This window comes from Sorex araneus, chromosome 6, assembly GCF_027595985.1.
Source record: "Sorex araneus isolate mSorAra2 chromosome 6, mSorAra2.pri, whole genome shotgun sequence".
NCBI classification, from domain to species: domain Eukaryota; kingdom Metazoa; phylum Chordata; class Mammalia; order Eulipotyphla; family Soricidae; genus Sorex; species Sorex araneus.
The window spans coordinates 148369329-148392045 of record NC_073307.1 but is presented as its reverse complement, the minus strand read 5'-3'; the positions used below and the strand labels follow the sequence as shown (position 1 = coordinate 148392045).

The 22717-nt window shown below is 56.6% G+C and overlaps 1 protein-coding gene across 4 annotated transcripts; it reads left to right on the top strand.

Moving 5' to 3' along the window:
- Positions 1-1026: 1026 nt before the first annotated feature.
- On the top strand, positions 1027-21347 carry SPI1 (Spi-1 proto-oncogene). Of its 4 annotated transcripts, none has more exons than XM_055142530.1 (5): positions 1027-1247; positions 3418-3511; positions 18807-18994; positions 19477-19636; positions 20758-21347. In XM_055142530.1, exons 1-5 carry the CDS (start codon positions 1203-1205, stop codon positions 21075-21077), a joined length of 807 nt encoding a protein of 268 aa, XP_054998505.1. In that variant the 5' UTR covers positions 1027-1202; the 3' UTR covers positions 21078-21347. The 4 variants fall into 4 exon arrangements, with proteins under 4 accessions (XP_054998505.1, XP_054998503.1, XP_054998504.1 ...); XM_055142528.1 differs by having other exon boundaries at positions 18771-18994; XM_055142529.1 differs by having other exon boundaries at positions 3415-3511.
- Positions 21348-22717: the final 1370 nt, after the last annotated feature.

Genomic DNA, 22717 nt, shown 5'->3' with positions numbered 1-22717 from the left:
GAAGGATGGGTAAAGGGATGGAGGGATGGAGGGATGGATGGACAGATGGAAGGATGGATGGGGGAAGGCAGCTTAATGGATGGGTGGATGGGTGGGTGACCGAGTAGAAGAATAAATAAGTGGGTAGAGGAGTGGCTCGATAGACTAACAGCTGGATACGCAGTGGGTGAGGCGTCTGGGCTGATGGATCAATATGGTGGGTGGGTGGATAGATGTAGCAATAGATCACGAGAGGAGCAAGTTGGTAAAAATGGGTGAATGGTGCACGAACTAAGAGACAAGAGGATGCATGGACGGATGATTGGACAAGCAGATACATGAGTCCAGGGCCATCCCGACAGGCAGGTGCATGGTCAGGCAAATCGGTAAACCTTGGACAGGAAAATAGACGCACAACTGGACGGACCAGAAAGTTCTGGGTGCTCAGAAGACGAGATCGTCCATCAGGCCTGGCTAAGGAGCTGAGAAGAGGAGCCGTGTGACTGGGCCTAGGAATTTGGAGCAAGCACAGAATATTGGGAGGGCTGGGATGGTCCTGGGTAGGAGGGAAAAGGCCGAAGGTCTCAGCACTGAGACTGGGCAGAACCTCGGCCTCACCAATCCAGGGCCCACAAGAACCAGGCCTGGCATCTTCTTGGGTCAGCCAGAAAGTGGAGGCCCCCGAGAGATGGCGCCTCCCGGTCCCGGTTCCAAGGAAGTGGCCCTGTGGGGGTCTCCAGAGAAGTCCGTGTGTGCGGGTTTAGGGTTTCAAGAGCCTCAGCTACGCGCGGAAGGGGACGGTCAAGTGGAGCTAGTTTCCCGTCACCCCAGCCCCCAAGGCTGCCCCTCGCTGCCCGGCTTCCTCTGGGCTGGGGGCCCGGCCCCCACCCCACAGCCTCCCAGGCCAGCCCCCCCAAGCGCCACCTGCCCCCGGCCGGCCAGAGACTTCCTGTAGCGCAAGAGATTTATGCAAACGGGCCGGCCGGTGATGTCACCCGGGGGGACTATCTCCCAGCACAGGCCCTTCGATAAAATCAGGAACTTGCACGGCTCTGCAATGTCGAGGGAGGGGGCTCCCGTAGGACCGTAGGACTCAGGGGACCGGCCCGTGCCCTGCGCCCGCCCCGAGTCCGTCCAGCCCCCCGACGGGGTGCCCCAGCCCAAGGGGCTCCACACTGGCCCCCACCGAGGCTGGGGACCTGAGCGCCTGGGAGCTCGGCTGGATGGTACAGACTTGCAAAATGGAAGGGTTTCCCCTCGTCCCCCCTGTGAGTACCGGGGCCCCTCTGCTCGCGCCCGCCCGCCCGCCCACCCCCTCGACCCTCTCCCAGTGGGAAGTCGAGAGGTTCCCTCGGTGGGGTTCCTGGCCGGAGACCCCAGGAGGGGCTTCCTCAGAGCCGGCCTAGGCGGGCTGAGGGCTGGGCCCTTGGGGGGCGGCTGTGACCGGTGGGGCCTGAAGGGTTATTTATAGATCCAGATGGGGGTGCAGGCCTGAGCCCCAGGGCAGGGTGCTGGGCTGAGAAGGGCGAGGGCGGCCCAGGAGAAAATGGAGGGACGGGCACGGGGGAGAGAGGCGCCCAGTGAGGCCGAGGGCAGGTGGTGGAGGGCAGGAGGTCCGGGCTCAGGCCTGGGCACCCCTGGGACGGATGCTGCTGGGTGTCTAGGGTCCCAGGGCCCAGGGAACAGGGCTGTCGGCTCCAGGGCTGGGTCTTAGGCCATGGCGCCCCAAGAAGCCGGGGGCAGTGGCCCGGGGTGTGGGGGTGGCTGGACCGGGTGGCGGTGGGGGTTCTGGGGGCTGGGGCTGTCGTCAGGGCCGGGGCTTCCCGGGACTGGGCTTGGACCCCATTAGTGTGGGGATGGGGCTCGTGGCAGGGACGAAGGCTAGAGAAGAAGATGGGGACCGAGGGGGACCAGTGAGGGGGGAGGCCAGCGGGCTGGGGCGGAGTCCCGCCATGGCTCTGGGTGACAGCTGCAGCCCGAAGCAGGCCTCAGACCCGTCGCTTCTCCCACCCACCCCCACCCAGCAGAGGGGCACTGGGGGGGGCACCCCGGAAGGGCTTGGCAGGGCCAGCCCCCTGACTCAGCTTTCCTGTCCAGAGGCAGCAGCCACCCGCCCCCCCCCCCTGCCCCGCACCTCCCCACCTCAGCTAAGCCCCAGGACCCAGGGAGGCCCACATCCTACTGCAGCCGCCTGGCCCCCCACCTGGCTCTGTCCTAGTCTGCTGCCCCCTGGGACCAAGGAAGGGGTGATGGAGAAGGTCCCCAGGCCCCGAAGGGGGCCACTGGCCTAGGGCCTGGGCGCAGTCTCTGACCCAGCGACTCCCAAGGGCTCTGTCTGTCTGGCCGCCCTGCCCCAAAGCCCCCTGCCCCAGCCCAGCGAGCCCCAAGCCCCCTGGGAAGGGGGGTGCCCAAGAGACTCTGGCCCCCCCACTGGAGCCTGAGGGCCCCAGCAACTGTTGTGCAACCCTGGGGCACGGGGGTGGGGACAGGCCTGGTGACTATGAGAAAATTCCGTGAGACTGTGCAGGGTAGGAGGAGGGGAGGAAGGGTGCAGGGGGGAGGGGAAAGGGAGGAGTGAAGGAGGAGAGCAGGGGAGGAGGGGTGCACGGTGGGGGGAGAAGGGGGAAAATGAGGGAGGGGAGGGTGCAGGGGGAGGAGGGAGGGGGGAGAGTCTAGAGGGAGGAGAGGGGAGGGGTGGAGGAGGAGAGGGGAGGGGTGCAGCGGGAGGAGGGAGAGGGGGGAGAAGGGGAGGGAGGACTTAGGCTGTGGGGAGGCGGAGGGAGGTGCCGAGGCTGAGGCCTGCCCCAAAGCCATCGATGTGTAGTGGTTTGGCCTCTCAAGGCGCCCCAGCACGCCAGGGTGGGGACCATGGGAGAATGTGGGGCCTTAGCCTCTGCGCCAAGGGGCAGGGTGGGAGGGAATCTCTGTAGCTGGCCTGGAGGCACGTGTGTGGATACACTCATGTAAACACATGCTCTCAGGCATGGACACACATACAGCTGGATACTTGCGTAAACACACGTGTGGCAATGCATGTGTGGACATATGTGGGCATATGTGGAAACACGTATGGGTACAGGTGGCATTTGTGAGTACCTGTGTGGAACATGTATGTATGGGTGCCTGTGTGGGCATGTGCGGACATGTGTAGAAACGTGTGTGTCTCTGATGCGTGTAGAGCACAGGTGCATGTTTGTGCATGTTTGTGGGTCTCTCTGGGGGTGAGGGGCCTGTGGGGAGCAGATGGAGGGGCGGGTGGGAATCAGGGGTATCCTGGGTCCCTGTCACCCCTTTTCTGGGGAGGGGCTTTGGCTCTCTACACCCCTCCCACCCTCTCTGAATTACAAGCAGAGAGAAGGCTGGGAGAGCCATGGGAGCCCTAGAGCCGGGTGGGGAGCCTCAGCACCCCCGGCTCTGACCCGTCCCTTCTCCCAGCAGTCGGAAGACCTGGTGCCCTACGAGACGGACCTGTACCAGCGGCAGTCGCACGAGTATTACCAGTACCTCAGCAGCGATGGGGAGAGCCACAGCGGTGAGCAGAAGCCCCGCCCCGACCGGCCGAAGCCCCGCCCCTGACCGGCAGAAGCCCCGCCCCCAACAGGCCAAAGCCCCCCTCCACCAGGCCGACAGGGGCCTGGGGGAGGAAAGGAGGTTCCCAGGGTCCTGGGCCCTTTGGAAAGCCCCCATAAGGCTAGATTTCAGGGGACCCGTGTCCCACCTAAACCTGTACAGTCCTGCTCCCTTGCACCCCACATCCCTGCTTAGGGAACATCTTTGGGGTGCCAGGGCCTGGGTTAGCTTCTCTCCATCCTGGTGGCCTTTTTACAAACGAGGAAACAGAGGCTCTGGGGTTCTGTGACCTACCCAGGCCCAGGGCTCATCCCGACCCCCGTCTTTGTCTCCCCCCTTTCCTCTGCACCCTTCACCCTAGAGTGCAGGTCCCACTGATATTTGGGGCTGACAACAGCCCAGGGCTGGGGGATCCTGGCTCTGTGGCGCTTTGGTTACATCCCGGACTTCTCCCTTCAAGGTCCCCAATCACCCCCGAGCACTCTCCACACGTTGCCAGATGTCCCCTTCTGGGGAGCCGCTGGACTAAGGGAAAGGCCGGGGGGAGCCTCTTTCAGCAAGGCCTGAACAGCCCGTTGGCTGAGCAGGTCAGCCTGGATCCTGGAACAGTGTTGAGGTGCTCGCCCTGGTCGGGGCCCAGGCGAGCTGGCCAGAAGCTCTTGGCACACTTGGTCTTGGCACACAGGCAGCAGGGGACACCCTGAGACATTTGTTCAGTGGCCTCGTTACTGTGTCGACCTTGGTTGGGGGTTCTCAGGAAAACTTCGAGACCTGGGCCAGACCCTGGGGGTCTCCACAGCTCCAGAGGGAGCGTGGCATGCTGGGGGCCACAGGGGAAGAAGGGGCCTACATTTGCAGGCTCACACACACACACACACACTTACACACGTACACATACTCACACACACTTGCACTCACACACACTCACACTCACACACGCTCACACACACACTCACACACACACACACACCCTCACACACACAGAGGTGACAGGACACATCCTGCAGGAATCACAGAGGTCCTCTGGAAGCCACTCCTTGGCACGGAGGTGCCTCCAGGCCACATCTGGGACATGGAACCCTGGGGCCAGAGAGCTTTAGTGCCTCCTTCACCCTTTCTCAGAGTCTATTTACAATGCTGCCAGAAGCCAGGCGGCCTAGGAACATACCGGGCCACTTAGCTCCAGGGTCAGGATCCCGGGTGCCTCCTCTCAGGCCCTGAGCCTTCGCAGGACTGGCGCCCCCTGGCGGCGCTGGGCAGCAAAACGACTCCGTCCTGGGTCCTCTCCGTTCAGATTCCTGGTTCCTTCCCCAACTCCCCCTGGGAGAGTGGGGCGGGTGGGGTTGGGGGCGTGTCTATTGCAGCCTCAGTTTCTCTGCTGTGGTATGAGGATGGTGTGCACATGTCTAGACGCCAGCAAGGGCTGGGGCTGCTGTGGCGAGTGCCTAGGGGATGCCTGTGCTTCCCCGGCCAGAGCCCAGGCAGGTGCCTGCTGAGGCAGCGAAGGGGGTGTCGGGTTCTGAGCAGTGACTCTTGCTTGGAAGCCCAGCGCCACGCTGTGTCTGGGAGCTCCGAGTCTTTCCGAGACTCCTCCAGTGCCCCGGCAGGGGTGGGGGGAGGCGCCCAGCCCCACCCCACCTCCCCCCATCCATCTCTGCAGCTCCTACTAAGGTGCTGTCTAAGTCCTCCAGAGAGGGACCCCTGTGTTCTCCCGCCAGATGCCCCAGCTCCTCCGAGTCTGCACAGAGAGGTGGTGACGCTGAGTGCAGAGGCCCTGGGCACCTCACTAGTGTGACCTGGGAGCAAGCGGTGTCACCTCCCTGAGCCTGTTTCCTCAGTGCTATCCCGAGAGCAGGACAGCCTGCATCGCGCTGTGACGATTAGTGTGATGGTCACATCAGGGCCGAGGACCTGGGGACAAGGGCCAGGAAACTCGCAGGGCACATACATTGCTCTGTGCTGGAGATGAAGCAGATGGAGGGGGAAGCCCAGAAAGTTCTGAGACTCATCAGCTGACCTGGCTAATAGCCACCCGCTCACCCTTCTACTTGTCCGTCCACCCACCATCCACCGCCTACCCACCCATCCACCCACTCACCTATTCACCCAGCCAGCCAGCCAATCAGTCATGCACCTACCCCGCCACCCACTCACCCACACATCCACCCACCCAGCCACCCACCCACCCACTCACCCTTCCACCTAGCCACCGGCCAGACCTCTTACCAGGCTACCAATCATCCACAACCCTCCTACCCACCCACCCTTCCACCTATCCACCCACCCAGCCACCCACCCGCACATGCTCCCAATCACCCAATCCTCTTACCTGCCCCTCGGATACAGGCCACGTGCCACACTGCTCTAGTCACTCGGGGCGAGCGGGGATGGAGCAAGGCAGACAAGTCCCCACACTTCTCGGGCCTGTGTTGCCGGGAGGAAGAGAGACCGAGTAAAAAGGGAGAGCAACGAAAAGCAGAGAGTGAAGGTGCGGGGGCCCTTTAGGCGGCAGGGCCAGGGAGAGCCTCCGAGGAGGGGATGGTTGGAAGAGAAGGAACCTGTGTGCGAAGGAGCAGCAGCGTGTCCAGGGAGGCGGAAGAGCTGGAGCAAAAGCAAGAAAGGCCTCAACAGGAGGTGTCCACAGGGACAGCAGCATACGTGGGGGCCGAGGGGAGAGAGGTGAGGTCGGAGGGGCCTACAGGAGGCAGGGCAGAGCACTCGGGGCTTGAGGGCCAGGGCAGGAGTTTGGATTCTCTCCTCCCTGAAAGGCAGGCAAAGGCGTGTTCGGAGCAAGGAAATGATAGCGTTGGAATAAATGTGTGTGTGTGTGTGTGTGTGTGTGCATACGCATGCATGTGTGTAAAAACTAGATAAATTCTAAATCTTTAATTATTCCGACAAAAACACTCATTGCAAAAATTTAAGAAAAAGTACACAGCAGTGTATCAAGTAATGTCTCTCATCTCAATCTCCCAGCTCCTTGCTAGCATCTTAGTATTCTTTTTTTTTCTTTTTCCTTCTTGGTGTGGGGAGAGGGGGAGGTTGTGTCACGACTGGCGGTGCTCAGGACTTAGTTCTGGCTCTGTGCTCAGGGATCACTCCGATGGTGCACAGGGGACTATAGAGGGAGCCAGGAATTGAACCGGGGTCAACCACATGTAAGGCAAATACTTTACTTGCTGTACTATCTCTCTGACTCAGCACCTTAGTATCCTTGCATACATTTTAGTTTAAACAATCTGGATATTTATAAGCATATATATAATACATACATATATACACACCCAATATACTTTATTAATTAAAAAAATGGAATTGTAGTACAGTGATGTTCCACTGTTTCCTTCCTTCCTTTCTTCCTTCCTCCATCCTTCCCTCCCTCCCTCCCTCCTTTTCTCCCTCCCTCCCAGAAGAGCTCAGGGCAGTGTTCAGACCATATATCACTGTATCACTGTATCACTGTATCACTGTCATTCCGTTGTTCATCAATTTGCTCAAGCGGGCTCTAGTAACGTCTCCATTTTTCCCTGTCTCGTGCTAGTGTAGCCCGATGGTGTACTGGGGGCTCTTTCAGGATCAGGGGAATGAGGACCATCGTTGTTACTGTTTTTGGCATATCGAGTACACCACGGGTAGCTTGCCAGGCTCTGCCATAGACCATATATAGTACCAGGAAAGGAATGAGCCAGGTTTGGCCGCATGCAAGGATGGCACCTTATTGCCTGTATTTCACTGTTCCTCTTCATTTATACTATGAAAAGTGACAATTTTCATGGTTGATTATTTTCATAGTATGATTCTCATACTTCTCCACACATACTAAAATAGTTGCATAGTAACTCTCCCCCTCTAACAGATATAATGGACAAGCAACACCGTTTTAGCGATTGAACAACTTTGTGCAATGATCACCAAAATAAGTTTAGTCAATGTCCTTCACTTCTAGAGTTACATACACAACATATAGTTACACTTTTGCTTGCTTTTTCTTTGGGGGGGGCTACACCAGAAAATGCTTAGGGGCTCCTCCTGGTTCTGCTCTCAGAGGTCACTCCCAGCCTGCTCAGGGGACCATTTGGAGGTCGGATCAATCAGGGTACACAAGCACATAAGCCCTTGTACTATCTCTTCATCCCCCTTGTTACATTTTTTCCCTAATGAGGATTTTTGGGGTCTATATTCAGCTACCTTCAAATATATCATACATATTTTACTCCTTACCTCTGTTTTTTGACTGGTTGGTTGGTGTTTGGGGTCACACCCTGCGATGCTCAGGGGTTACTCCTGGCTCTGCACTCAGGAATCACTCCTGGTGATACTCGGAGGGACTATGTAGGATACTGGGGATCAAATCCCAGTCAGCCACATGCAAGGCAAATGCCCTATCCACTGGGCTATTGCTCTGGCCCTACACTTACCCCTGTAAGCCACAGGTCAGTTTTTTATTCCACATGTAAGTAAAATCACATGGTATTTGTCCTTTGCTGTAGAATAACTCTTGTTAAAATTAGTACCCAAGTTTTGTATGATTATGACAGTGTGACTATTCCAGGGAAACCCTATTTTAGTTACTTGTGTTTTCTCGCCCCTGATCCAGGAGTGCAGCCCTGGGTTCACACCCCAAGGCCCTATCATGATCTGGGGTGACCACGGGGTAAGACCGCTCGCCTCTCTGTGCTTTGGTGCCTTCATCACACCTGTATTCCACGGATTGCTGCAAACACAGAATAGTCTCCACATGTAAAATCAGGATGCTCCCTGCCAAGCGTGAGGGGGAGATAGAGATTTGCATCCTTAACTTCACCGTCTCCTCAGGAAGGAAAGTTGGGAGTAAAAGGGTTGGTAGGTTTGGTCTGGGTTGGGGTTGCACCCAGGGGTATTCAGAGTTTATTCCCAGCTCTGTGCCCAGAGAAACTTTTTGATGGGGATTGTGGGACCATATATAGCCAAACTTGAGTTGGCCACCTGCAAGGCACACGTCCTACCTTCTGTACTATCGTTCTAACCCTGAATTAAACAGTTTTAATTTTGTGCTTTTTCTGAGCAGATGTCGCTATGGTTTCACTGGATTGATGGTAGTTTGGTTGTGTATAAAAATGTATATTGAAGTTTGTGTTTCTCTTAAAAAGCAAAGAGAATTTTCCCCCTATCTCTAGTTACTGGCTCTGCACTCAGGAATTACTCCTGGCGGTGCTCCGGGGACTATATGGGATGCTGGGAATCGAACCCGGGTCGGACGCGTGCAAGGCAAAAGCCCTACCCGCTGTGCTATCGCTCCAGCCCCATAGTTATTAGAGTTTTTGTTGTTGTTGTTGTTGTTTGTTTCTTTTGTTTTTGTTTTCGGGCTACACCCAGGGGTGTTTAGGACTCACTCCAGGCTCTGTGGTCAGGGATCACTCTTGGTGGGGTTCTGGGGGCCATGGGTGCCAAGGATTAAACTCAAGTTAACTGTATGCAAGAAAAGTGCCCTACTTGCTATACTACTTCTCTGGTATCTTTATTTCATATGGTCAGATACATTTTTTTCTCTTCTTATTTATTTATTTTTGCTTTTTTGGTCACACCTGGTGATGCTCAGGGGTTACTCCGGGCTCTGCACTCAGAAATTACTCCTAACAGTGCTAGGGGTACTATCTGGGAGGCCAGGGATTGAACCCAGGCCAGCTGTGTGCAAGGCAAATGCCTACCCACTCTACTATTGCTCCAGCCCCCCTGATGCATTTCTAAGTCCTCTTTTAATAATGTAATATACCTTTGGGTTGTTAACATTTTCTGTTTACTTTTATCTCTGTGTTGTAGGAAAATTTTTTTTTTTAGGAAATTTTTAGAACTTAATTTGTTCTTGGGCCACACCTGGTGATGCTCAGGAGTTATTCCTAACTTTGCACTCAAGAATCACTCTTGGTAGTGCTTGGAGGACCACATGGGATGGCAGGGATTGAACCCAGGTAGGCCACACCAGACAAATGCCTTACCCGCTGTACTATGGCTCTGGGCCCATGTTTTTTAGGAAGTTTTTAGTACCTCCTTATGAATAAACTTTTGGGGGGTGGTTTTTGTTGTTGTTGTTAGTTTTATTTTTGTTTTTTTCTTTTTGGGTCACACCTGGCGATGCTCAGGGGTTACTCCTGACTGTGCTCAGGAATTACTCCTGGGCGGTGCTCAGGGGACTATATGGGATGCTGGGGATCGAACCCGGGTCGGCCAGGTCCAGGGCAAGCGCCCTACGCGCTATACTATCACTCTGGCCCCTGGGGGTGGTTTGGATTATCCTCGGCAGTTCACAGAGGTTACTCCTGACTTTGTGCTCAGGGATCATCCTTGGCAGGGCTCAAGGGACCATATTTAGTACTGGGGATAGAACCTGGGTTAGCTGCGTGTAAAACAACTGCCTCCTCACTGTATTACATCTCTGGATGTTAATTATTATTTCTAAAGTGTGGCAACTTGTACCTAATGTAAAAATTACCATTTTAGCTGTCTCAGATACAGTTCTGTGACATGAGTGCACCCCACTGCCCAGAGTTCCCACCCTCCCTCCAGACCGCACCCTGTGCCTGGTAAACCATTTCCCGCTGTTCCCTCCTGTCCCCAGCCTGTCGATGGCCTTCGACTCCCTATTTCTGTGAGTCTGACTGCACTCAGGCATGAAGCCACACTGTTTCTCTGTCCCTGTTGGCTGATGTCATGGAGCACAAGAGACTCGAGAGAGGCTCGTGCCTCTGATCACCTACGTCAGAATTTCCTCTCTTGGCACATGTGTCGCCTGCGCCCAGGTGTGGCCTGTGCCCATGAATTGCTGTGAAACACATGTCACCTGCATCTCCCCTCTTGAGATGTGTACTTTCATGCCTCCATGTTTTAACGCTGGGATGTGTGCAGGGCTCTCTCCACCCTTGAGAACCCTGTGTTCTCTCCTCAGTGCATTATTCTCTCACACATACTCTCTTCCGCCCTCCTCAAAACTTCCAAATAAAACCTGTCTTGATTTCAAAGCAAAACAAATAAAAACAGAATTTCCTTCCTTTACACCACCAAGTAATATTCCATGGCAGCCCAACCCACGTCTTGTCGCTCAGTGTATCTCCGTGAGCCCTGGGGTTGCTCCCACCTTAGCTAGTGTGATTCATGCTCTTGTGAACAGGGGTGGACAGAGAGTCTTGAGACACCTGTGTCCAGGTTGTGTTGCTGTTATAGTTTGTTTGTTTTACATAAATCCAGAAATGGGATTGCTGGACCAAATGCTAATTCTATTTTTAATTTTGTTCTGTTTGGGGGCCACACAGGGCAATATTCAGGGGTTCCTCTAGGTTCTGCAGTCAGAGATCACTCCTGACAGGACTTGGGGACCACCTGGGATACTGGGGATTGAACGGGATCGGCTGCATGCAAGGCAAACTCCCTACCCATTGTACTTTCTTTCTTTCTTTCTTTCTTTCTTTCTTTCTTTCTTTCTTTCTTTCTTTCTTTCTTTCTTTCTTTCTTTCTTTCTTTCTTTCTTTCTTTCTTTCTTTCTTTCTTTCTTTCTTTCTTTCTTTCCTTTCTTTCTTTCATTCTCTTTTATTTATTTATTTATTTATTTATTGCTTTTGGGGTCACACCTGGCGATGCACAGGGGTTACTCCTGGCTCTGCACTCAGGAATTACCCCTGGCGGTGCTTGTGGGGGACCATATGGGATGTTGGGAATCGAACCCGGGTCAGCCACGTGCAAGGCAAATGTCCTACCCTCTGTGCTTTCGCTCCAGCCACTGTACTATCTTTCTTGGCTCCTCTCTTTTTAATTTTGAGGCACTACCGTAGACTTTCCACAGTGGCTCTATGATTGTACGTTCTCACGGACGGTACACAGGGTTCTGACAGACCCACATCCTCACCAACACTTTGCCATCTTCAGTCTTTTTTTCTATGATGTCCATGCTAACGAGGGTGTCGGGATTAGTCACCTGTGATGGAACTGGTGAAGGAAATGGAGCTCCCCAGGATGACTCCTTCCCTCCATCTTTCTTTGTAGCCGTTCCTCTTCCGCTGTCTCTGACCACTGGCCAATGCACTCACACATCCCCCAGCCAGCCACCCACCCACCCACTCACTCACCATCCCCATGACCCTCCCCTCCCCCGACCACACTATCTTCCACTGACTTCGCTGCCTGACACATTCCCACCAAGTGTCTTATCTGTGCCAGGCTTAGCGCTACTCGGGAGCCATGGCTGGCACTCGGGCACCACCGGCTTTTATCTTGGCCACAAGGGGAAGAGTTGACACTCTAACAATTAGGGGACAAGACCGAGCGTGACAAGTGCCTGAGCTGCCTGCTCTCTAGGCCCGCGCTCCCCAGCCTGTGCAGGCTGCAGAGGGGCTGGGCCCGGGAGCCCTGCCTCAGTGGCCAGCGGCTTCCTGAGAAGCTGCTTGTTCAGTTCTCATCTTCCTTCTCTGTTTTGATCTTACTCCTGCTCCCCTGGGGAGAGCCCTGGGCTTCCGCTGGGGATTTCTGCTCTGAGTGGGTGAAAATAACTGAATGACACTTCAGGCGTAATGTGTGTGTGTGTGTGTGTGTGTGTGTGTGTGTGTGTGTGTGTGTGTGTGTGTGTGTGTAGGCGACAATGGCGATGCTCAGGGCTGACTTGGCTCTGTGCTCAGGGATCACCCCTGGCAGGGCGTCCAAGTCAAGCACCCTACCTGCTTTATTATCTCTCCTATTTCTCCAATGCCAGGGCTTCATTTTCTGGGAAAGTATGAGTTGTTATTTTTTGGTTTTTTGTTTTTTTTTTTGTTTTTGGGTCACACCCGGCAATGCACAGGGGTTACTCCTGGCTCATGCACTCAGGAATTACTCCTGGCGGTGCTCGGGGGACCATATGGGATGCTGGGAATTGAACCCGGATCAGCCGCATACAAGGCAAACGCCCTACCCGCTGTGCTATCGCTCCAGCCCCAAGTATGAGTTGTTTTGAGTCTATTTTAATTTTTCCCTGGTGATACAGATATTAAATAAAACCACCAAACCAAGCACATCGAGTCAAGGGTCACGGGGGATAGTTCAAAGGGTACAAGTCTCCCTGGCACGAGATTCCCAAGTTTGCTCCCCGGCTCGGCATGACCCCCTCGCTCGGGGCAGGCCTTGCTCACGCAGCACCACACCACTGGCTCTGAGTACCCCACCCCCGAGCTACACTGAGGTGGCCCCGCTGAAAAAAACCACAACTGAGTAAGAAGAGGGAAATGTGGCTGAGACTTTGATCACAGATTAGCAGTTGGTTTAGAGGGAGGAGGAGCGAGATCAAGGTGAATGGCTTCTTGATGGCTGGCTGGACGATGTAGATGAATGGATGTTCAGTGATGGATGAAGGGGTGAAGGTTATTTTTGTGTGTATGTGTGTGTGTATTTTTATCACAGCTGGTGGTGCTCAGGGCCTACTCCCAGCTCTGTGCTCAGGGGTCATTCCTGGCGGTGCTGGGGATGGACCCTGGGCCTCCTGCAGGCAAAGCCTATGTTCAGCTCATGGAGCGTCTCTCTGGCACAGAATGGATTAAAGTTTAATGACGGACGTGTGGGAGATGAGTGGATAATGATAAATAGATGATAAATCAGTGATGGAAGGAGGATGGGGAACAGACAGAATTATGGGCAATGATTAATTGGATGAGGGATGAATGAAGGTTGGATGTGATGGGTAAGTGATGGATGGATGTAGCTTCAGTAACAATGACTAGATTAAAAAATGGGATGAGGGGCCAGAGTGATAGCACAGAGGGTAGGGCATTTGTTTTGCATGTAGTCAACCTAAGCATCCCATGTGGTCCCCTGAGGCCTCCAGGAGTGACCCCTGAGTACAGAGCCAGGAGTTAGCCCTGAGGATTTCTGGGTGTGGACCCCCCCAAAAAACAAAACCCCCCAAAAAGGCTGGAAAGAGTCATGGTTGAGTGATAAATGGATGATGACTAATGATGGCTGTATAGCACAGGTTGGTGGGATGGAATAATGAATGATGGATGGGTAGAAATGCATATGGGTGAGTGGATGAGAAAGGGTCGAATGATTGTTTGAGAATGGGTGAAGGAAGGTGCAGGGAGGATGGCTTCAGACAGACAAATGGATAAAGACGGAAAGTTTCTCAGAAAGTCTGTCCTCTTGGGTGTGTGACAGACTTATTTCCCCACAGACACAGTCCAGTAAGTTCAGACTCAGTCAGACTTGGCGAATTTGGAACCTGACTTTTCCCATAATTGCCAGCCAATAGACAGACTGAACGTTGATATTTGATGCATTGCTTTCTCACTTACAAATGAAGCTCGTGCTGTAATGGCCTGGTTGTCAGAGCACAGGTGAGGAGTAAATGGAACCAAGTTGCGTAGGTGCTTAGTATTGGGATTAGGTGCTGGTATGTAAAAAACACATCAGAAATTAACTTGTAGGGGTCATTTAGTCCATGACAGATGAATAGCTACTGTGTTTGGCACCTAACAGTCTATAGGAAGAAGGGTTTAGAGTTCTTTTCAGACATACTAACGTATTTTCTTAGGGCCGAAGAGATAGCACAGTGGGGAAGGTACTTGCCTAGTGCGCAGCCAACTTGGGTTCAATCCCCGACATCCCATGTGGTCCCCCAAGCACCAGGAATAATTCCTGAGTGCAGAGACAGAATTTACCCCTGAGTATTGCCGGGCATGGCTCCCTACCAAGCAAAAATCAAACATTTTTCTTCTTTTTCTGCTATTGCTTTGGGGCCATAGCCAGTGGTGCTTGGGGTCATTCTTGGCTCTGTGCCCAGGGTACCATGTGATGCCAGGGATCAAACTGGGGTTGGCAAATACCCTTCAAGGAGCAGAGACACGCTGAAAGGCAGAGGGCGGTGGTGGATGCCCCGAACAGCCTATGGACAGGGCATGAAGGGGTGAAGGGAAGCATTTGTGAGCATCACCCGGAGTAAGGAGCCTGCCTGACCTTTGACCTCTGCTCTAGAAAGGCTCCCCCCTCCTTGGAACGTTCTTGCAGACCGAACAAGCCCACACTTGCTGCGTCCTTGGGGGGCCCCCAAGTCACAGGCAAAGGCGAGTTTCCAATGAGCCTTTTGAAACCGCAAGTGCAGCTCAGTCAAGCTTCTCTGCAGTTTTTAAAGGGGTGCCTGGGGCAGGGACCCCGGGGTTCACTGAGCCAGAAACCTCCTTAGAACCGTGCTCTCAACCAGATGCCCCGCTCCTCTCTCTGCACCTCTCAAACCCCCGGGCCCCCGGGGTGCTCCGCTAAAAGCCAGAGGCACAGCGAAGCCCTGAGCCGACTCTGAAGCAGGGCTCTTGGGAGCCCCTTCCGGGAACTGCAGACCCCAGCTGGGACCCCCGATTCTCACCCTGCTCCAGCCCAGGAGCTCAGGGCTGTCGGAGGGGAGGAGCTGGAGGGAGGGGGGTGGTGAGTACACCCCCCAACAGAGATGTGCACGCATTCAGAGCCCCCCAATCTCCAGAGGAAGGGCTGTGAGGATGGGGGTCTTCCCTGAGGACCCAGGCGTGTCCTTCTGGGCTGCGAAAGGCCAAACCAGGCAGGCCCAAGATGGGACTGGAAGGCGACTCAGGGATTCGTGGCCACCTAGCCAAACCCCGACACCCCGGAGTCTCTAAAGGACAGTGACCCAGAGAAAGTGTCCCACGGCCAGCGGGGAGGATGGGGACCTGGACCTTGTGAACCCACAGACATGGAATCCACACTCTGCCTCATTTTCCCTTTGACTCAGCTTCATTTGTTATTTCTTGGGTCTGGTCGTTCTGACAGGTCATAGCTCACTCTGTGCTGAGGAGTACCCTGGGCAGTGCTGGGGACCCTGTGAGGTGCTGGGGTTCAAGCCAAGGCTGGTTACATGCAAGGAAATGCCTTCCCCACTAGACTATCTCTCCAGCTTGCCTGATTGAGTCTGGATAATTGTGTGGAGAAGCGTGCGTGTGTGTGTGTGTGTGTGTATGTGTGTGTGTGTGTGTGTGAGAGAGAGAGAGAGAGAGAGAGAGAGAGAGAGAGAGAGAGAGCATAAGAAACTAAGAAACCAGCACATATGGCTTCACTTAATAATACATTCAAGACAGGTTGGGGTCCGACCAGGGGTGAACAAAGCCAGTCAGTTCTCTTGGGGTGAGGTTGGGACCACAACACCAGTCTCTGGGCGAGTGTGGCCTGCCGTGCCCTGGGCCCCTGCTGCAGCGGCGGTGAAGAGCAGGGACAAAGAAGAAGCAAATACACTAGGTCTCTCCCAGCCTGCTAAGCGCTTGAGAAAGAGGCGCTGCTGCTAGGCCCCTGCGTGGCTGAAGGAGGCTTCCTCTGCCCCCCACACAGCCTCGGGGGACACACGCACAGAGAGAAAGTGGTGGCTGTCCTGCCCGCCCCTCCCCTCCCCCCAGGCCCAGCCCTCTGCGGTCACGCGGGGAAGTCAGGCTCAGGGACCCACAACCAGGCCTGCTCCTGTGTCCTCTGACCATCTGGCCAGAGCCACCCCCTGGTGACAGTTAGGGATGCGTGAGTGGGTGTGTGCTTATGTGAGAGAGAGAAAGAAAGAGGGAGACGGGCTGGAGCAGGGAAGGCGCTGGCCTTGCATGTGGCCCACCTGGGTGTAGTCCCTGGCACCTTATATGGTCCCCCGAGGGAGACCCCGAGCACAGAGCCAGGAGTAAGCCTGAGCAGGGCCAGGTGTGGCCCCCAAAGAAAAACAAAACAAAGCAAAAAAGAGGGAGAGAGAGAGACACAAGCACACATGTGCACACACATGTGTGACACAGGCACACAGGCACATGTATACAGGTATGTACACACATATGTGACACAGGCACACACATCCATGTGCATACACATGTGTGACATGCACCCAAGGGCTGCCTCACCTGAAGGCCACGTGCATGTCCGCAAGAGCCAGCTCGACCAGCACTATCCAGCCGCTCTGTGGCTCCTAGAAGCATCTCTGGTTGCTTTACTGTATCATCTGTTTTGTGGGGGCGGAGGCCACACGGAGGGGGGGGGGCGGTGCTCGGGGCTCACTCCTGGAGCCAACCCCCTGGCCGCACCGGAGGCAAGCGCCCACCCACTGTGCTACTGCTAGGCCCGGATTTTTATTTTTTTTATTTATTTATTTTTTAAGTAAAATAATTTTTATTTGGAGATTTTTTAAAACGGAATGAGAGACTGGGAGAGTATAGTAACATGCTCAAGGGAGAAAATGGGCTTTTCCAAAGGCAGAGAGAGCCCATTCCCCCCACCTCCCACACACCCCAGCATTAGATAGGAAACTATACATTTCAAGAGGGGAGATGCTGGCATGTGCTCAGATGCCAAATGAGCTTGACCACGTGGGCACAAGAAGCACATGGGTTCCGGCAGCATATGCGCTGGAATCTGTGGAATTTTTTTTTTTTTAATTTTATTTATTTTTAATTAGAGAATCACTGTGAGGGTACAGTTACAGATTTATACACTTTTGTGCTTATACTTCCCTCATACCAGGATTAAGGATTAAGGATTTTTATTTTTATTTATTTTTTTTAAAGTGTACTTATTTATTTTTATTGAATGGTCATGAGATACACAGTTACAAAGCTGTTCATGGCTGGGTTTTAGTCAGACAATGATCCATCCGTCCACCAGTGTGTATTTACCTCGCCGGCAACGCCCTGGTATCCCTCCCGCTGTCCGCCAGCCTGTCTGTATGGCGGACGCTGCTCCTCCCTCTCTGTCTCTGTCTCTCTGTCTCTGTCTCTCTCTGTCTCTCTCTGTCTCTGTCTCTCTGTCTTGTCTCTCTCTGTCTCTCTCTGTCTCTGTCTCTCTCTCTCTGTCTCTCTCTTCTCTTGGACCAGTTCGCACCCAGAAAGTGCTCAGACCTGTGGTATCTGGTACCTGTGGTTTCTGAGTCCAGCTCAGAGAAGCCTGCCCCAGGTCCCAGCACAGGTGCCCCCGTGCCTGGGCCTCCCCCACACCGGGTCCTCCCCGGGGAGCAGGAGAGCTCCGGCAGGGGCTGGGAGAGTCCGAGAACATCCCAGCTCTGCCTGGGCCTGGGATGAGGTCGCATGCATGTGTGTGCGTATGTGTGCATGCATGTGCGTGTAGGGGGTGGGGCGTGGACCGTCCTGTCAGCAGCCACAGGGAAGGTCTGAGGAGAGGTGGGGCCCCAACATTCTCTCAGCCTCCTTTGCGCTTTTTCAGAGGAATCTACGCGAAGACGCTTGGCCCACAGGGGGGGGCCTGACGGCTGGGCCCAGGGGAGGGGGTGGGGCAGGGGCGGTGCCACAGTTGACCTCCTGGCCTCTCACTGGCCAGGCCCGTTGGCAGCCAGGTGGGAGCTTTTACAAACATAAATTCGCTAGTCTCCTTCTAAAGGCGGCCACTCGGAGGCCAGGGGGTGCTGGGGGCCAGGGAGAGACGGGCTTGGGGGTCTGCAGAGGACCCTGTCTTCTGCCTGGCTCACCCCCACAGGCCGGGCCCTGGGTGTGGGCCCGGGTAGGAAGTGACAGCCCTCTGGCCCAGGAGGGTGGGGAGAGGCCCGCCCTGACTGACGCCCCCACTGACCACCCCGGCCCCCTGCCCCCGCTGACCCCACCCTGACCGCCATCCCACCCGCCCCCACGGACCGCTCCCCCTGCTGGCAGTGGACCCGGACCCCTGCTGACTGTCCCACCCCACTGACCCCTGCCTGGACTGAGCACTATCCCTGCGGACCCCTGCGTCTCTCCCTCCCCCCTCCCCACCGCCCCAGCTGACCCCTATCCCGGGCTGACCCCTATCCTGGATTGACCCCTCCCCACCTATCCAGGGCTCACCTCGACGCTCCTGGAAGACCCCATCCCGGGCTGACCCCGCCCCCCGCCCCCCAGACCCCTATCCCGTGCTGACCCCGCCCCCCGCCCTCCAGACCCCTATCCCGGGCTGACCTCGCCCCCCGCACTTCCCCCGCCCCCGCAGACCCCTATCCCGGGCTGACCTCGCCCCCCGCACTCCCCCCGCCCCTGCAGACCCCTATCCCGGGCTGACCTCTCCCCCTGCCCTCCAGACCCCTATTCCGGGCTGACCCCGCCCCCCGCCCTCCAGACCCCTATCCCGGGCTGACCTCGCCCACCGCCCCCAGACCCCTATCCCGGGCTGACCCCGCCCCCCGCCCCCCCAGACCCCTATCCCGGGCTGACCCCGCCCCCCGCCCTCCAGACCCCTATCCCGGGCTGACCCCGCCCCCCGCACTCCCCCCGCCCCCGCAGACCCCTATCCCGGGCTGACCCCGCCGCCCCCCGCAGACCATTACTGGGATTTCCACCCGCACCACGTGCACAGCGAGTTCGAGAGCTTCGCCGAGAACCACTTCACGGAGCTGCAGAGCGTGCAGGCCCCGCAGCTGCAGCAGCTGTACCGCCACATGGAGCTGGAGCAGATGCATGTGCTGGACACCCCCATGGCGGCCGCGCCCCCCAGCCTCGGCCACCAGGTGCGCCCCGCGCCCCGCCCCCGCCCCCGCCGAGCCGGCCCTTCCGCCTGGCCTCCTGCAGCCCTGCACCACCAGGCGCCCCCCACCCGCCCCCTGACCCGCTGGCCGCGCACCCCTTATCTCCCCTTCCTTCTAGGGCAGATGGGACCCACCCTCTGCGACTCCCGCCCCTCCCGGCCCATCAGACCTCCGTGTCCCTGCGCGCTGGCCGGCCTGGTTCTCTCGCTGTCCCTCACTGCCCACCCTCACTTGTCCCCCTCTTCTTCGGTCCTTCCTAGGCCCCGGGCCACTCCTCCTGCACAAAGGAAAGGCTCTACCCACTGCCCTGAGCCAGCCCCCGGGGTATTTCAGCAGCCCCTCACCCCACCCCCTGCACCCTGCCTGCAGCCTCCCTCCCCGTTTCTCCGGCCTTGACCCAAGGGTCTGCCCGGCTGCCTGCGTCTCGCCCTCAGCACCCTCTCCTGTCTCTCTCCCTTTTGAAGGTCCCCTACTTACCCCGGATGTGCCTCCCGTACCCCTCCCTGTCCCCGGCCCCGCCCAGCTCCGACGAGGAGGGGGAGCGGCAGAGCCCCCCACTGGAAGTGTCTGACGGGGAGGTGGATGGACTGGAACCCGGACCGGGCCTCCTGCACGGAGAGACAGGTAGGGGGGCCCCCACCGTCTCCCCAGCCCAGACCCTGGCCCCCCCCAGCCAGGCCCAGAGGCCCCGGTCCTCCCGCTGTGTGTGGACACTGTGGTATCACCTGTATGCCAGCATGCGTGTGCTGTACGCGCACAGGGGCGTGTCTGGGGGGCTGGGGGTCCCCTCTCTGTGTGTGAATGCGTGTGCCATGGAGGGGCGTGTCAGTGGAATGTGGGTGTGTCTGAGCATTGTGTGAATGTGGTGGCGGTGTGAGTGTGTGTTTCACAGATGGGTGGATGTGAATGTGGGAGAATGTGGAAGCATGCCTCTATGGAACATGTGTGTGTGTGTGTGTGTGTGTGTGTGTGTGAGCCTGTGAGTCTATGGGGCATGGTATGAATGTGGGTGTGGGTGTGTGTATGTGTGTATGTGTGAGTCTATATGGTATGGATGTGTATACATGTTGATACGTGTGACCATGAGTGTGTGTGTGAAGGTGCGATTGTGGGTGTCGGGGGTGTGTGTGTGATGTGAATGTATGTGCATGTGGGTGAAGGAATGAATGTGTATGTTTGGAGTATTGTAGACATGAGTATGGGCATGTGTGAGTGTGTGAAGTGAAGGCGTGAATGTGTACGGGTATATCCGTGCGTGGGGGTGTGAATGAGGGTGTGAGACCATGGGTGAAGGCGTGGATGCATGTAACATGTTGGATGTGAATGTTGGGCGTGTGTGAGAATGGATCTGTGTGTGTGAATAAATGTACATGAAGGCGTGGATGCGTGTACATGTTGGATGTGAGTGTTGGGTGTGTGTATGAGTGTGTGTGGGTGTGAATGAGCGTGTTTGAAGGCGAGGTGGGTGTACATGCTGGATGCGTGTGTTGGGCATGTGTGAGCACGGGTGTGTGCAGGTGTGGACGGGGGTGTCTGTGAGGTGGTGTACGGGTGTGATGTGCGAGTGTGTGCTCCAGGTGTGGAACTCTCCCCTGAGGGAGGCCCCCCCACCTGCCGTGAGCACCCTGTGGGGTCCCGCCCAGGGTGTGTGTGTGTGTGTGTGTGTGTGTGTGTGTGTGTGTGTGTGTGTGTGTGTGTGCGCGCGCATGCGCGCGGGGGCGGGTAGCTGACCGCCCCGCCCACAGGCAGCAAGAAGAAGATCCGTCTGTACCAGTTCCTGCTGGAGCTGCTCCGCAACGGCGACATGAAGGACAGCATCTGGTGGGTGGACAAGGACAAGGGCACCTTCCAGTTCTCGTCCAAGCACAAGGAGGCGCTGGCCCACCGCTGGGGCGTCCAGAAGGGCAACCGCAAGAAGATGACGTACCAGAAGATGGCCAGGGCGCTGCGCAACTACGGCAAGACGGGCGAGGTGAAGAAGGTGAAGAAGAAGCTCACCTACCAGTTCAGCGGCGAGGTGCTGGGCCGCGGGGGCCTGGCCGAGCGCCGCCACCCGCCCCACTGAGCCGGGCCCGCCCGCCCGCCCGCCCGGCCTCCCTGCTGGCATAGCATTAACCCCTCGCCCTGCCCGGGGGCCCAGCGCAGGACTGTGGTGGCCAGGCTGCACCCCGCCGTCCTGCTTCAGCTCCCGCCTGGACTCCAGCCCTGGGCAGCCTGGCTTGACGGGCGCGGGCTGTGCCCGGGCGCTGGCGGACGTGGAGTCCGTGTACAGTGGACCCTTCTCGTCAAGCCCCCCACCCCGCGCCCCGGCACCCACATCATTAAAGTTATTCTCTGTCCCGGCAGCAGAGTCTCCTTCGCTCGTGGAGTCGCCCGCCCCTGGGGAGGGTCTGTCTGCTCAGGGCTGCTTGCTGAGGGCCCCGGGGGGTGCTGGGGGGGGGACGGGGCAGGGCACACGAGGACAGGTCCATGTCCCGACCCGGGGTTAGGGCAGGTGGACAGACGCGTGTCCGGCGACCAGCCTCTGGTTGACCACCTGCTCCTTCTTCTTTTTTTTTTTTTTTTTTTGCTTTTTTGGGTCACACCCGGCGATGCACAGGGGTGACTCCTGGCTCTGCACTCAGGAATTACTCCCGGCGGTGCTCAGGGGACCATATGGGATGCTGGGAATCGAACCCGGGTCGGCCGCGTGCAAGGCAAACGCCCTACCCGCTGTGCTATCGCTCCAGCCCCCCCACCTGCTCCTTCTTTTCCTGCCGTTTATTTTGGCTTGGGGGCTACACTCAGATGTGCCTGGGGGTCACTGTCGGCATTACAGGCTTCCTGCGTGCCGAGCCGGGGCCCGGGATGCTGAGCTGCCTCTGTAGCCCCGGACATGGTGTCTTCAAAGCCTCCAACGCTCAGCCGGGAAGAGAACTCGGGTCAGGAGCCTGAGCTGGGTCCTCTCTCCAGCCCAAGCACCAAACCGCAGGGGGCACTTCACCAGTTACTCCCCAGAATGACCTCAGGGTCACCTGAGCGTTGCTTGGGGACCCTCTCCCTAAAAAAAAAAGCCTTTAGTGGGGTGCCGAATGGAGTGATAGCACAGCGAGTAGGGCGTTTGCCTTGCATGTTATTGACCCAGGTTCAATTCCTCCGCCCCTTTTGGAATGCCCGACAAGCTACCGAGAGTATCCCGCCCACACGACAGAGCCTGGCAAGCTCCCTGTGGCATATTCGATATGCCAAAAACAGTAACAACAAGACTCACAATGGAGACGTTACTGGTGCCCGCTCGAGCAAATCGATGAACAACGGGGTGACAGTGACAGTGACAGGGGGGTGCCAGGGACATGTCCACAAAGCTGGCCTGCGTGAGGTACCCAGTTTGATTCCTGTCTCCGCTTGGTCCCTCAGTACTGCCAGGTGCTGGCGGTCACTGCGCACTGCTGGGGAAGTCCAAGCACCAAACCGTCAGGCCTGTTTCAACAGGACTTGTGCCCAGACACCCCACATTACTGGGAAGGCCCTTATTACACACACACACACACACACACACACACACACACACACACGTCTAGGAGGCTGAGACTTGATCAGCTTCAGCTCCTAGCCCTGTCAGTGATGGGGATGGTACAGGTGACAACTCGGGCTGTTGGCTAGCTCCACCCTTGCAGAGAGAAGGCCGGTATTGCCCCATCTGAAAGGAACATCATGTGCCCAAGG

What these genes read in the sequence shown, in the direction of transcription:
- SPI1 (XM_055142527.1), top strand. Translation starts at nt 1,203, where the DNA reads ATGGTACAGACTTGCAAAATGGAAGGGTTTCCCCTCGTCCCCCCT. An exon ending in CGATGGGGAGAGCCACAGCG is followed by an intron (nt 3,512 to 18,770) that starts GTGAGCAGAAGC and finishes CCGCCCCCGCAG; the next exon opens with ACCCCTATCCCGGGCTGACC. An exon ending in CCCCCAGCCTCGGCCACCAG is followed by an intron (nt 18,995 to 19,476) that starts GTGCGCCCCGCG and finishes TCCCTTTTGAAG; the next exon opens with GTCCCCTACTTACCCCGGAT.